The sequence below is a fragment of the Anabrus simplex genome, chromosome 5 (genome assembly GCF_040414725.1).
Source record: "Anabrus simplex isolate iqAnaSimp1 chromosome 5, ASM4041472v1, whole genome shotgun sequence".
In the NCBI taxonomy this organism is placed as follows: Eukaryota; Metazoa; Arthropoda; class Insecta; order Orthoptera; family Tettigoniidae; genus Anabrus; species Anabrus simplex.
This window is the reverse complement of record NC_090269.1, coordinates 85,483,693-85,500,263: the sequence shown is the minus strand read 5'-3', so window position 1 is coordinate 85,500,263 and position 16,571 is coordinate 85,483,693. Positions and strand designations below refer to the sequence as shown.

At 41.5% G+C, this 16,571-nt stretch overlaps 1 protein-coding gene across 1 annotated transcript in view; it reads left to right on the top strand.

The window, feature by feature from the left end:
- The first annotated feature begins 1,407 nt into the window (after nt 1–1,407).
- Nucleotides 1,408–16,571, top strand: part of Ccn — a 1,015,103-nt gene continuing 999,939 nt past the window's right edge. The window contains exon 1 of the mRNA XM_067148009.2: nt 1,408–1,545. Coding sequence (XP_067004110.2) covers nt 1,408–1,545 — 138 coding nt within the window. The remainder of the gene's footprint in view (nt 1,546–16,571) is intronic.

Genomic DNA, 16,571 nt, shown 5'->3' with positions numbered 1-16,571 from the left:
TAGCATGCAGGAGGTCGAGGGCTCGATCCTGGGTTGTGGCGTATGTTTTTTATTTCGTAAATGTAGTCCAGGTGGCATGGTATCTGGCATCTTAATCGTCAACAGCGATTGCAGCGCATCCTCTAGAAACCATTTGCACTTACATACTACGATCCTAGAAATGGACGAACATTCGTTCTCTTTGGTCAGTTTTGAAAGACGCCCTTTCCACGTCGCGGGCGTGAATTTATTCGCACCACTTCATCTTCTAGATGCGTTACAACGTGTTCAGCGTTACTAAATTTTGTAAATGTAGGATACATGTGACCTAAGAAACGGTGTCTTACTGTATTACAATATGTAATCTCCGATGGAAATTAGATAATAAAAAGATGAGCATCAACCCTGGATCGACCCCTCGACCTCCTGCATGCTAACTCAAAACTCTATCCACTGCACCAATTGTACAACACGACTGATATGTGCTGACAGAGGTAGTTACCCTACATGTGGTTACAATGTTGCCAGATTGCCACTCTACAACGTCATTTTTCTCCCGGATATACTCGCAGGACGAACTTTCGTGAGAGACATTTTTTTATTGCTGGCATGTGAGGAGTCGCGCTGCGACGTCCGAGTGCGCGAATTACGCTTCACCCTGTATAGCATAGGATATTGTGTGTGTATTGTTGTATAGTAGTGAGATTATTGTTCTAAAATTTGAAGAAAATCAGAAAAGACGTATGGAATGAAATAATTCAAATGACTTTCAGATTATAGGCAGATACAGAGAAAAAAACACTAGTGACTGATTGCTATAACGAACGCCAAATGGCACTTGACAAATATTTTACGTCATAGAATCAAGGAAATTGCAACATATTCAAATAATGGTAACGACTACTACAGGCTGATGTTAGAAGATGCAAGCATAATCTGTACCATGTATAAATACAGAAAAGAAAAAACTAATTACACGGTACTTACTTCAGTCGGTGGGCCATTGCGGCGAAGGACAACACACTGTTCAATTCAATTGACGGTCTTCTGTTAGCGAAGGATTGGAAGGCTGCATTGTAATAGATGGCGGTCACATCGAGTACTTGTTGTGAAGAGAAGCCATGGTGATCATTGATGACAGTGATAGCAGACCACAACTTTGTAGATTCTGTGTTTGCGACCAACGTTTATAGGACCTTTTGGAACCTTTCTCAAGGAGATCCTGTATTACCTTTTCTTATTGATGCAACGTGCAAAAAGTGTTCGAAAATACTTTTGATCCAATCTCCTTTAACGTGGCTCCTTTTCCTGCCTACACAGGTTGGTCCCCTTATAAAGTTGGATGTAGATTACTGCCATAATGTTGTTTATGATGTCCACATTTTTAACTGAATGTAGTAATATTTGTGCTTGTGTTTGCAGGGGACTATGGAGGGGGCGATCAGAGCAACACTAGTGCTGCTCTCCGTGTTGCCTGAGCTGGACTGGGCTTTAGGACAGAGAGCACCCTGCTATGAGTGCGAAGTTTACAAGGATTCTCACCCGCAGTCCAAGCCCTACGAAGAGGTGAGTACAGTTTTACTTGAGTGACAGTCAGTTAATGGATTTACAGAACAGACATCTCCGTAGAGGCCATAAAAGTAGAGGCTTCCACTACCCGTAACCTCGGAACTTGATGGGGTAGAGTCCTATCACCTATGGTCCCAGGAATTAATCTGGTACTCATTTGTGGTGTAGGATGAGTGAACCTCAGGGCCATGTGCACCTCCAGAATTGGATATCTTGTTTTGTACATTTTTCGGCTTCCTGACGGGGAATCGATTCCACATCCTTCCGAGTAAACCGAGCACGCCTTCACCTCCTCGGCCAGAGCCCCTAAGTGGATTCACAAGTGTTTACAGATCGAATGATTTGTGCAGTTATACCATACCCGAACTCTGTAGGTATTCTTGAATTTCAAAACCATAATTTCGTTTCTCAAACTCTAATCAGAATGACTGTACACGTCTTCCAAACTGGTGGGATAACGTTGGATATTTCAGAGACGTGCAAATTTCACGTATGAATCAAATACCATCTGAAGGCAGTCTGAAGGTAATGGCATAATTCTCGACTATCAAGCCCCACCCAGAAGGATGTTTACAGTGTCTGACAGTCATGTGGCCGTCTTGATTATTGTTGATGAAGATTTGTTTTTAAATTTATTGGCTTTAGGTAACAGACCAAACAGCTAGCTACAAATACACTGACTGACAGAGCAAATGCAACACCAAGAAGGAGTGGTCAGAACTTTATGCCAATTGCAGGGTAGACTGACGTCACTGAGGTATGCTCATGATGTGAAATGCGCCGCCGTGCTGCGCACGTAGCGAACGATAAATGGGACACGGCGTTGACGAATGGCCCACTTCGTACCGTGATTTCTCAGCCGACAGTCATTGTAGAACGTGTTGTCGTGTGCCACAGGGCACGTGTATAGCTAAGAATGCCAGGCCGCCGTCAACGGAGGCATTTCCAGCAGACAGACGACTTTACGAGGGGTATGGTGATCGGGCTGAGAAGGGCAGGTTGGTCGCTTCGTCAAATCGCAGCCGATACCCATAGGGATGTGTCCACGGTGCAGCGCCTGTGGCGAAGATGGTTGGCGCAGGGACATGTGGCACGTGCAAGGGGTCCAGGCGCAGCCCGAGTGACGTCAGCACGCGAGGATCGGCGCATCCGCCGCCAAGCGGTGGCAGCCCCGCACGCCACGTCAACCGCCATTCTTCAGCATGTGCAAGACACCCTGGCTGTTCCAATATCGACCAGAACAATTTCCCGTCGATTGGTTGAAGGAGGCCTGCACTCCCGGCGTCCGCTCAGAAGACTACCATTGACTCCACAGCATAGACGTGCACGCCTGGCATGGTGCCGGGCTAGAGCGACTTGGATGAGGGAATGGCGGAACGTCGTGTTCTCCGATGAGTCACGCTTCTGTTCTGTCAGTGATAGTCACCGCAGACGAGTGTGGCGTCGGCGTGGAGAAAGGTCAAATCCGGCAGTAACTGTGGAGCGCCCTACCGCTAGACAACGCGGCATCATGGTTTGGGGCGCTATTGCGTATGATTCCACGTCACCTCTAGTGCGTATTCAAGGCACCAAGGTTAAATGCCCACCGCTACGTGCAGCATGTGCTGCGGCCGGTGGCACTCCCGTACCTTCAGGGGCTGCCCAATGCTCTGTTTCAGCAGGATAATGCCCGCCCACACACTGCTCGCATCTCCCAACAGGCTCTACGAGGTGTACAGATGCTTCCGTGGCCAGCGTACTCTCCGGATCTCTCACCAATCGAACACGTGTGGGATCTCATTGGACGCCGTTTGCAAACTCTGCCCCAGCCTCGTACGGACGACCAACTGTGGCAAATGGTTGACAGAGAATGGAGAACCATCCCTCAGGACACCATCCGCACTCTTATTGACTCTGTACCTCGACGTGTTTCTGCGTGCATCGCCGCTCGGGGTGGTCCTACATCCTACTGAGTCGATGCCGTGCGCATTGTGTAACCTGCATATCGGTTTGAAATAAACATCAATTATTCTTCCGTGCCGACTCTGTTTTTTCCCCAACTTTCATCCCTTTCGAACCACTCCTCCTTGGTGTTGCATTTGCTCTGTCAGTCAGTGTACATTGGAATACAAAATATGAACAGTAAGTATACACTTGTAAAACATACACAGTATGAATTTTACATAATATGTACTAGGATTTCTTAGTTTCAATAGTTCTGAGTCGTTACAGGACACACACACACACACACACACACACACAAAATCTCTCTCTCTCTCTCTCTCTCTGAGAGAAAAGAGAAGAAATGTAAACAAGCTGTAGTATGTTACTTTTTCCGATGTTGTAGCACAGAGGTGTTCACTCGGGCGTTCTGACCCGTGAGTGCCCAGCACTGTAAGTGGGCGGACTGGCAGGCGATGAGCTCAGCGTATGGTATTCAAACACAGTGACGTTGTGGCCACGTCACAGGCCGTGCAAGCCGGGCGATGTTCTCCCAGTCACTCCCGATCACAGATGCGATACCGGAATTTAAAATGGAGACAGAAAATAGGGAAAGAAAGGGGGCGGATATCCACGTCATTTTTAATTTACGTTGTAAGAAATAAATCAGTTATATTCATTGCACTTTATGTATATTGACCGGATACAATAAAGAGTTAGGTCTACAAGCATAAATATTTTTATAATGTATGTAAAGAAATGTGTGGGGGTAGCGTTCCTGTCTCTTACCCGGAGGCCCCGGGTTCGATTTCCGGCCAGGTCAGGGATTTTTACCTGGGCCTGAGGGCTGGTTCGAGGTCCACTCAGCCTACGTGATTAGAATTGAGGAGCTATCTGACGGTGAGATAGCGGCCCCGGTCTAGAAAGCCAAGAATAACGGCCGAGAGGATTCGTCGTGCTGACCACACGACACCTCGTAATCTGCAGGCCTTCGGGCTGAACATCGGTCGCTTTGTAGGCCAAGGCCCTTCAAGTGCCATGGGGTTTGGTTCGGTTTTTTGGTTATGTAAATAATTACAATTTTCACTATTACATTTTTAATATAGTACAGAGTTAAGGTGAAGAAACTGTGGCTTGTGGTTTGGGTTTAAATGATCTGAAAAATTCTCCAACAATTCAGTCATGCTTACTGGGAATAAAATCAGTGAGGTTATTTATTTGAAGGCATACTGTACATCTGTCTGGTAGATACATTTAAATTGTTGTTGTACTTTAATCTTGGATAGTAAATATCTATGTCCTCACCCGAAATGAAACACCCTCTCGCCATTTAGAGGCTGTAGTATGTTAAGTTACTTTTTCCGATTTTGTAGGACAGAGGTGCTCACGTGGGGCATTCCGACCAGTGGGCCCCCAGGACTGTAAGTGGGCGGGCTGGCAGGCAATTCAGAAATTCATTGAACAGGGAAAGTCACACAACACTTTAACACAGTGCAAAATCATTGTTGCATTATGTAATTATATTACTTTTTGCTTAATAATTAACAGAAATTTTACTTTTCAAATGAAAATAGTCATTCCCATCCAAGGAATTGTAAATCGTATCTTGTACTCTTAAACCCTGCACATTAATGAAAGACATCATAGGTGTACCTCAGAGTTAATAATGGTTACCACCGCACACTAAGTGACACACTCAAGAATTGAAAGAATGATAAGTAAATCATATTATTCCAAGTTATGTTACTTGTTGATATATATAATAAAACCTAAGCATCTTATTTGTTTCAAAAAGACAATCTCTTATCCATATTGCAATTATTATCATACGCTTTTCACTGGAATTATGTCCTCAACATCTTAGGGAAGAGGGAGTGAATGAGCCATGTGTTACATTGGGTGGCTGAAATCGTACCTTCGGTAACTAGTGAAATGTGTGAATCATTTATGTTAACTGCAGGTAGAGAGTAGATTGTGTGAACATGTTCCATGATTAGCAATATCAGACCGTGGGAAACGAACTGTAATTCGTGTGACGCAGTAATTGTAGCAGTCATTTGTAATCTGCGAATAGCATTAACGTGCCATTTAACTGGTCTGACAGCTCACTGACTATTATGTAAACCATTTTGTTACGGGGAATCATAGGATTTAGAAGGATGAAACCTACTGTAATATTGACACAGGGATATCTCATAAACTTGCAGTATCTATATAGTTGTCATTTCAACAGTAGTGGTTATTCTGAAAGGTCCTGTGTAGACATTTAAATTACATTTTTTCTCCCTTTAACTGAATACACACACTTCTAGGAACAACGTGGGATTGCCATTCTGTTTTGATATTGTGGCTTTGAAATTCGGCGATAAAAAGTTCGAAAAAATTTCATAAAATCTGATGCTACTATCTTTGGAGCTTTAGCAAGAGGTGTGTAGGCCTAGGTTGATAACACAGTCCGGAGGCTGACTGTAACCTGAACAGATCCATCAGCTTTCATATTTAGTCTACCTGTAACTGAAGAGACAGTACTAAGGAAGTGATGAGTGCGGTACTTTGCAGTTGCTTTTCTCACCAAGCCAGAAAGCGCTATTACAGGTCAGCCTGTCAAACCCATTGAAGTCCATACACACACTTGATCGTATGGGCAACACTTTTCCACCCATTCATCGCAGGGAATACATGAATAAGGAATGGTCGGGCTGAGTGGCTCACACGGTTGAGGCGTTTGCCTTCTGACACCAACATGGTAGATTCGATTGTGGCTCAGTCCAATGGTATTTAAAGTTGCTCAAATACGTGAGCGTGGTGTCAGTAGACTTACTGGCATGCAGAAGAACTCCTGTGGGACTAAATTCCGGCACCTCGGCGTTTCCGAAAACTACGATAGTAATTGGTGGGACGTAAATCCAATAATATTACCGTAGTAATAAAAATGGCATTATAAGCTTCGCTCATACCGCAGTCACTTTCTTACAGTCGAAGCAAAGGACGAGACAAAAATTGAAAAATGAAAGTAACAATCATGATCTAGCCCATACTAGGAGAGGCTGCACACTGGATCTCACCAGAGATGGAGCTTGTTATTTCAGGAACTAATTAAATTAAAGTGAAAAATCTAAGCTCACTTGAAAAAAAAAAGTCACCCTGGAGAAATCATTGCAAGCATCATTTAAAACTGTGCAAGTCCACCTCTGGACTTAAATACCGCCTGGATTCGGTAAGGAAGTGAGTCCGCAAGGTTGTGCAGCTACATCGTATCCAGTTTAAGCCACTCGCTGAGGATCTGATCGCGAAATTCCACCAAATTGCGGGGATTCTGATGTCGGCCTTTTACCGTCTGTTCCATGTCCCACAAAATTTCAATGGGGTTCAAGTCAGGTGATTTTGCAGGCCAATCGATATGTAATAGGGCGGGGGAGTTTTCATAAAAGCAAGTGACATATGCGTCCAGCCCGACGCACTTTGCTGTTGTCATCTTGAAAAATCGGGGTATCAATCGCATACTCATCATGCAAACCTTGATTGAAAGCAACACCTGATCATTCAGAGTGTTTAAATAAACATGTCAGTGGTCATCTCAGTGTGCGGACTCAATCGATGGTAAGAAAAACGTCTCCAAAATATCACAGAACCACCTCCGGCTTGAACCTGACCTTGCACACACACAGGATGAAATGCTTCATTTGGCCTTCACTGCACTCGACGACGTGCGTCATTGGAATACATTCAAAAATGTTATTCGTCAGACAACAATATGTTCCGTCAGTCAGCTACTGTCCATGTTCAATGATTTCTAGCCCATTAAAAATGCGCAACTTTGTGTGCCTGTGTGAACAATTGCCTCTCGTGAGGTGACAGACTCCAAATGTACATTAATCCAGTTGTCGCAGAGTACTCTCGCTAACAGGTTCACTGACTGCAGCAGTTCCTCTCGTGTATGGAAGCGATATTGATTCACAAGCCGTAAAAAGGGTCTCAGTTCCCTCTCAGTCAGAATCTTCTTCCGACCACAATTCTGACGTAGTGTTTCATGGCCACTTGTAGTACACCACTGTTTGTAGACACGTTGAATAGTCCTCTGTGAAACACCAATATATCCAGCAACTTCATGCACCGTATTGCCATGGGCACGCCCAAGCATGATTGCCCCTTTTTGCCATTCTGTCAGATCCGTACATCCACACATGTTGACGTACTCTGTCCGCTTGAAACATCAATGTTTCAATGATCGCTACTGCCTTACGATCACGTAGAGGCAGTGCACGTGCTATTGAGAACGGGACTTGTTCGCTGCGCCATCTGTACAGGCTTAAGCATCCATCTGTGCGTGAGCACTAGGATGACTAATTTTTTGTCCGGTGAGCGTATCTTTATACACATAATTCTATGAAATATTTTCGTGCCAATTTTCTCATTCTACCGAGCTCGATAGCTGCAGTCGCTTAAGTGCGGCCAGTATCCAGTATTCGGGAGATACTAGGTTCGAACCCCACTGTCGGCAGCCCTGAAGATGGTTTTCCGTTTTTTCCCATTTTCACACCAGGCAAATGCTGGGGCTGTACCTTAATTAAGGCCACGGCCGCTTCCTTCCCAGTCCTAGCCCTTTCCTGTCCCATCGTCGCCATAAGACCTATCTGTGTCGGTGCGACGTAAAGGCAATAGCAAAAAAAAAAAAAAAAAAATCCTCGTTCTAATGAAAAATTATAACTTTTGTAGCATGTTATATCTTGACTTATTATCGTATGTATTTATGAAGAAAGTAAGGTAAGGAAGGGTGTATTCTGCCCGAAGGCAGGTCCGAACCTCCGCAGAGGTGTGCAAGAGCCGGAGTTTATGTACGGTAGGGTGACCAGTTCCTTTCCGCTCCTCCATTCCTTTACACCCCCCCCCCCCCCCCCAAGCAATAGCGCGTGGCAACCCATCCAAATCTTGACCATGCCCAGTTTTGCTTAACTTCGGATACCTCACGGGATTCAGCCGTTGGCTATGAATAAAGTGTTTCAGAAATTGTTTTGGTGCATTACAAGCATCCACATGTTCAACACCCGTATGTGTTGTTGCACTTGTTTAATCTCAAGTTGATTGTAAAGTTTTCTGGTTTACAGTACAATTGAGCCTTTGTAATATAGGCAAAGTGCGTTTTACCCGCTTGTAAAACTGTATGGGCAGAAAAAGTAAATACGTGAATGTGCTCATTTAAATATCTCGAAACTATGAAATAAGCACCAAATCGTAATCCTGAATCAGAAGTTAGTTAATTCGAGGTCTTCCAGTGTAAATTTCCCGAAGTAACGTTGACTAGAATCAAAAGTCCTTCGTGTGCAAAAATTCTAACGTAACTTGCTTCAATTTTTCTTCACATTTCTACTCAAGTAACATGTATAATTTTTGGTGTTGATTTTAATAATTGGTAACTTGAAGAAGATAATCTTAAGATAAAAATATGTTTGTATGAAACTACGTTGTTCTTTACATCTCAAAATTCCTTTTTTATGGCAGGACTTTAAATTTTTGCTGTTTTGAGCTCTTTGTGCCTTTGCAGGCAGGACCTAGTGTTTACAGTGCCCTAGGTCTTCTGGTATAGGCTAGAGCAATTTTGTTACTTTCATTGATCTGTCTCTGTCTTATCCTTGGCTTTGACAATATGAAAGTGACTGAGGTATGAGCGATGCTAGTAATGCCAATCCTTCTGCAGCCAGTCCCTGCTATGAATAGTGTGAAAATGTTCCTCATAGGGTCGGTTGGTGCATGCATTTCAGTGGGCTTGGCAGACTGAAATGTAATAGCAACTTGTGGCTCGGTGAGGAAAACAACGGGAAACTACCTCACTCCTCATTTCCCTAGTACGCCTCTTCAGTGATGCCTAGGCCATCTATGACAGCTGATGGCAGAGCTGTTGAGGATCCAACGAGCCTTAGGGCTGAAGACTGAACATTGAGCTCTTTAGGAGATCTTACTCGAAAAGGAAAGTTTAAAAAAAATGCTTGGCCGTTTCGAACAAATATATCAAGTATGACACACATGCCCTACCAAACTCGACAAACATGTCCAAAAAGTAGATGTACTTTTGGATTTCTAAATATTTAGGTAATGCTTTGATAATTGGTTTATTTATAGTGAAGATAAACTGTCCAGGAATAAAAGTCACATATTTATAATGAAAATGAAATAACTTAAATTTGTATACAATTATATGAAGCAAAATTTTAGTTGCAAGTTACAGAACGCATTGTTTACATATAGGTAAAAAAAGCTTAAAATATATACTCTTGGCTCTTGAAGATGAGGATTCCTACTTACACATATTTGTATGTTTGTATAAAACAAGTTTTATGCTTGTATCTTCTACACATAACATATAAAAAACGCTGACTATTCAGCCAATGAGTTGGACAATGTCAAGGAATTTATCAAACTATATAATTATTTAGCATCGGCAGCAAATATATGGTTGACTCTAAAATACAATGGTTGCAATGGGGCAAAACATCAAAGAATTTCTCAAACTTCTCAATACAATCTCCCCAATCTACATCACATCCAATTACGTCTAAATAGGTGTATTTCCTGCCGTATCCCTGTTAAAATACGTATCATGAATTTCTTGATCATAGAACTATTTAGATGTAGGCCTACACAGTTCGAATCTGCCCATCAGGAGGTCCAAAGCATCTTAAAATTAGCGTAGTTATATTTGTAGTTTCTGGATTGTCTGTAAACCCGGATGCTCATTAGATAAAGTGCGTATGACAGCAAGTATGGTACTAATTGCTAAAAATGTTTACTTATACAGTGCTTAGATCTAGATCTCTGTTATAATACTCATCTTACTATAGAGAGATCAATAGTACATTTTCTCAAGGAATATGTATAATCAATAATAATGTTATTGGTTCTTCAATATAAATATTCTTCATAAATGTCCAAATATCTCAAGATATGTTAGTTTTGTCTAAAACTTTTTCACCTAAAAATGGTAGTTGTAATTTCCAGTGAAAGTGGATGGAAGAGTATGCTGCGTCACAAGGTAACTTGAACAAAATCAAGCAGCTTCAATCATTATGTATTCAGTGGTCGTAATAGGATGAAGAGAAAGGAAAGAAGCAATTCCCGTGGGAGTTAATGAATGTAAATGTGCGGAGAACACGAAGTACACCTAATTAGAAAGTGAATGAGTGGTGGATTCACAGGAATGAATAAATAAATGAATCAATATATAGGATGCAATTTAAGGTGGTTTCCTGTAATATAGTACGGAATCTCTAACCCACCAAAGAATTACTATGGAAACAATATAAAAGAAATATTACAAAATTGGTACGACGTACGAAGCCAAAACCGAGATCTGGGCAGCTACGCAATAGAATGAATGAGAACTGATGGCAGAAATATTTTGGAATCATGTCACCGAAGACAAGAAGGGAGAGATAATTAGGGCATAAACAAGGTGGAAAATTAGAGGAATGGACTGAGATGTATTGACTATATTAAGCAGCGCAAATCAAAGAGATATGTATTTGAACATAGTGGTGAAGACAAATATGGGGAAAAGACGTTGAAGTAATGTGCGGGAAAATCTCTAGTTTATTGAACAGTAATTAGAAATGATAAATCAATTGGTATTTCTTATAGTTTTATTTATTTATTTATTTATTTATTTATTTATTTATTTATGTATTTATTTATTTATTTATTAGCAAATATACCCGCGCTTCACTACGGTATTCTACATTGTATACGGATATAAAGTAAATTACTGTACATGCACTGAATACGATTTCTTAACACTGCTTGTCTCTTAGCGTTATACAGAAACCGCAGAGGGAGGTTCCCATAGGTTGCTTCCAATGTAAAGTGCGAGTTGAGGAGTTGTGATGATAACGGCAGGTTCACTTGCCTACTACCATTCACAATCGAGTAAGTAAATTTTCATTACAATTAGAGGCCCCATTATCTAATGCGTGGCGACAGTCAATTTTGGGGAGTTTTCGTTACAATGGCAGGTGCTCTTTCCTACTTCCGGACAGATAAAAGTTGAGGAGTTTTTATTATAATAGCAGGCACCTTCCCTACTGCAAGTCAAAATTGAGTTGTGCTGTTAGCATTATAATGACAGGCCCCTTTTCTTAATGACAGTCACACCGAGTTGGTGAGTTTGTATTATAATAGCAAGGCGACTGTGCCTTATGCCAGTCACAGTTTACATGGGTATTTTTTTATAATGGCGGGAACACATGCCTACTCCCAAACACAATCGATTAGGGGAGTTTTAAACAAAATTGCATGCTCCCTTGACTTCTGTCAAGTCAAATCGAGAAATGAATTATTAATTACAATGGTAGTCCCTTCTTACTACCGCTAGTAACAAAGAAATTTGGAGAAGGATCACATACCTACTGCCAGTCAAAGTCAATGTGGAGAGAAATGATTACAATAGCAGACGCTCTCCTGCTGAGAGTTACTATCGATGTAAAAACATTAATCATAAAGGCAAACACACCATTTCCACATCGTTACAAATAGACTTCAATGAATATACAGTATATAGATCGACATACGAAGTATATGCATTTTACAATATTTGCAAACCTTCATTTATAGATTAACTGCTGCTAAACGGTGCAACATATCGACAAACGGATTGTACCATAAGGCGCCTCATTTAGCGATCTTCAGATATTTTCTCCGGTCTCATCTATTTATGGGTAAAATTGATCTACAAACCTAGAAATTTGGGTAAGGATTTCTCACAGTGCATTACGCTCGGGTACGTGACAGCTACGAACATAGAACTTCGCTCAAGTATGAATACTGGGTGGGCCGATGTCCGTACAGAATTAGATGATTCTATATTTCGTATGAGTGATTCGAACTACGAATTATACGTATTCAAAGAGCAAAATGTAGGTATAATCGATAAAAAGAGACAAATCTAACATATTATGAATAGAGATACGACGAAACATCATAGGACCAAAATTGTAGATCATTCCAAATTCAACAGAGATTGTGCCATCCGTTTTGTGATACGACTTACCGTTTAGCCAACAAATACCTCGAGAAGAACGTCTGCACAGTCATTAAAATTGCGTCCATATTTCGATATTTTTCGGGGGTAAAATGTGAAAAAATTTTGAACATCTTGGAATTTTCCCGTTGGTTACATGCCAAATTACAATTTTCTAGCTCGTCTGGCAGATTGGCCGCTTTCTTGATTTGGGGGAAGGGGGATAAAAATTAGGAAAATCCTGGAAATTTTTAAGCCTACGAAACCTACAGGTTGTCGCTTTGGATAAATAATACGACTGGTTTCTTAAGCTGAGCCCAACATTTGAAGCCTGCAGCGTGCCCCCTTCAGGGAATTTTGAGAATTTTCTATTTTTCTAGGGATCCTGGGATCATCGGCTTCTCCGGTATCAAGTTTCAAGTTTCTTAGATTTCTCGAAGTGCCTCATTAATTCACGTCTATGTTTATTTTTATACCTCTATATAGATCGCTCCAGACCGACTTGCTTTTCTATATGTGTATGACAGATAAGCATGCGCACGTTTAAGAGTGCAGACTTCCACTTCGAGATTCACTACTCATAAACGGTACATGATATCAACAAACTGATTACGCCATCAGACGCGCCATTTTTTCATCTATATGTTTTATTTTAAAACATTTTCTTGTATCTCCCATATTTATGGGTTACTTTGAGTTCGAAAATTTGAGTAGGGTGAAATTTGGTTATATTTTTAAAAATTTATATTATTTTTGCGTACTTATGTATAAGCTAGAATCATCAAATTAGGTACACACATGGACTTCGACCGTGTTAATTTGTGCACAAAAATTGACAACTCTATCTTTCCCATAAGTGTGTCAAAAAATTAAATATACGTGTAAAAATCACCAAATTTACGAACACTCCAGAAATACAGCCAATACTAACGTATAAGGGAAAGAGATACGAAAAAGTGACATAGGACAAAAGTTGTAGGTCACTCCAAATTGAACGGAGATTGTGCCATCCGTTTTGTGATACGACTTACAGTTTAGCCACGAAATACCTCGAAACAAAGGTCTGCACGGATATAAAAATTGCCTCAATATTCCGACATTTTTCTGGGGTAAAAAAATTAAATATTTAAGATACTGGAAGCCTTCCGTCGATTACAGGCTAAGACATATCATGTTGCCAAATTTCAGTTTTCTAGCTCGCCTGGCAGACTGTTCCTCAATGTTGTTTTTGAGGGAGGGATTAAAAATGAGGACTTTCAGAAAACTAAAGATAACAAATACGCAGGTCATTATTACATTTGAAACGGGTAACTGTACGAAACTTTCGCTAAAATAGTCAATGTACAGACACATGGTCGTTACGATTTTATTTATATACATAAAATCTCTGCTCTAAGTACAATACATTTTGGGCTATGTCTGCTGTACATAGCCTGCAAAATCAACCGTTCATGATATCTCCATTATTAATCCTCCTATAGAAAAAAATGCACATGAGAAAAACGTTTCCTAAATGAGTATCCATCAAGGTTGGTCGATTTCCAGTCACGATAGACTTATATATATATTGGGAGACTAGAATCACTATTTCGGTTCCCGATAAACCCCCAGTCGATTCCGGGAAGTTGAAAAGGCATGGACCTCAAAACCTACCTTGGGACAGGTGGATGCTAAATATGAAGTTTGGTTGACATATCTCCAGTAGTTTTCAAGAGATTCTATCTGTTTATTAGTTATACGAGGGCTGTCGATAAAGTAATGTGAATGTAGTCCAGACACTCGCAGGAGATCGGGCATGCGCTAATAGGATATGGGAGCGGTCAGGTGGCACAGTTATCGATGTTTATTTTGCATTTTACGGGTATACAGTTGGGAGTGTTGTTGCTGTGTGGCGTTGAAGTGAAAAGTGTTGATTTCAACGCTCTGAAGCATGTTTTCAGAAGATGATCAGTGTTCGTGGATTAAAATCGAGGTTGCCCGTGGCAAAATTGCGTCAGAATGTTATCGGAATTACGTGAAGATTGTGATGAGAAGGCATTACCGTAGAGGACGGTTGCGCGATGGATCAAGGCGTCTCGTGCAGGTCGGAACTTGGCATTGGAAGGTCTTGAAACACCCGCCGTACTCACTAGACATGAGTCCTTGTGACTTCGATCAGTTTTCGAAGTTGAAGGAACCCCTCCGAGGACGCCGACTTCCTGACGTGGCATCAGTACTCGGCGCAGTAGGGCGCTCCGTCGCTGTCTTCAACAGAGAACACCTTGCCAACAGTCCCCAACGGCTTCCCGACATTTGGCAAAAGATAGCATACTTTGTGGGTGACTACACTGAAGGAATGTGATGCGATTGTACTTGTTAGTTCATTAAATATCGCGTTCTGTCCATATTGCCCCTACTTTACTTACAGCCCTCGTATATTTGGACATTTCTCTAAAGTAGACCAATGTTCATCAATTTTCAGTCACCCGATCATCCAATATTTACTAAATTTGTGGTTATAATTTGTTCTATATGGTGTTTTCTGGTAGACACTCTCTACTCGTTTCTGTACGACATCGACATCTACAGCCCAAACCATATCACGCGTTAAGTGGCTCTGAACCGCAAAAAAACATACTTTAATTCGGCGGCACCTTGTGAGGATATCATGCACATTCGATCAACTACCGCGGCCACATCTTCTGCATTCCTCCTTCTAACATTCCTGTATTTAATACTTTTTGAATTCTAGTCACCTTGTTTGCTTCGACAAAAAGCGGTACATCGATTTTTGGTCGGAGAAGCCCGACCTAATTTGAAAGTTCCTTCACGTATAAGCATACGAAGTCGATCATATTTGTACAGCATAATGATTACATCTCAAAGGGTGCTTGCACACACGTCATGATCTTAATCTTGCATTTTGTGCACAAAATAATATCACTTTGAATGTAATTGCGAGATCTTAATTCCTGACACTAGCCTGAAAAAAATTGCGGTATAAATTAAAATAGGTGGGTTTTATGAATTTCGTAACGCTGAATTAAAAAATTAATTTTGTTTTGTCGTATAAAGTCTGGTAAAATGGCTACAAAACATCAGTTTGTTGTTACGTAACATTTTTGAATCTTAATATTGATTGAATTTCGTACGCAGTGTAGAGAGATGAAACATACGAACTAAGCATGTTAGCAAGCAAAGTAAATGATATATATAAATTTACTTTGTCGTATTTTTTCGTTTCTCATAGAATTCGGATGTTTTTTAAGTTTGTGAGTGCTCTCCGGAATGGTCGTCGCGTGCAATCGAGATTTGAGATCCTGTTGGAATCTTTCACCTTGCTCTTCACTTACAGCTCCCAAATGTGGAGAGTAGTAGTCCAGATGTGCCGTTAAGAAATAACGATTTAGGCTCATTTTAAAACCGAGTAGGTTAAAAACTTGTCCAAAATGTTTTTTATAGTTTCTTTCTCTAGGGGGCCCTTGATATTACCAAGGAATTTTGTCACTAGTTCTTTGAATGCGTTCCATGTATCTTCCTCAATTTGGTCATTATTTGTGATTTTTTTTCCATCATCAATTTACGAATCTGTGGTCCATCACATACACCTTTGATTTTTGCATCTGCTAATGTGGAAATTTTAGTGCGTAAATATTTGAAGTCCGCCTCTGTAGTGTAGTGGTTAGTGAGATTAGATGCCATCCCTGGAGGCCCGAGTTCGATTCCCGGCTCTGCCACGAAATTTGAAAACTGGTACGAGGACTGGAACGGGGTCCACTCCTCCTCGGGAGGTCAACTGAGTAGAGGTGGGTTCGATTCCCACCTCAGCCATCATGGAAGTGGTTTCCGTGGTTTCCCACTTCTCCTCCAGGTAAATGCCGGGATGGCACCTAACTTAAGGCCACGGCCGCTTCCTTCCCTCCTCCTTGCCTATCCCTTCCAATGTTCCCATCTCCTCACAAACCCCCTGTTCTGCACAGCAGGTTAGGCCGCCTGGGCGAGGTACTGGTCATCCTCATCCTCCCCAGTTGTATCCCCCGACCCAGAGTCTGAAGCTCCAGGACACTGCCCTTGAAGCTTTAGAGGTGGGATACCTCGCTGAGTCCGAGGGAAAAAC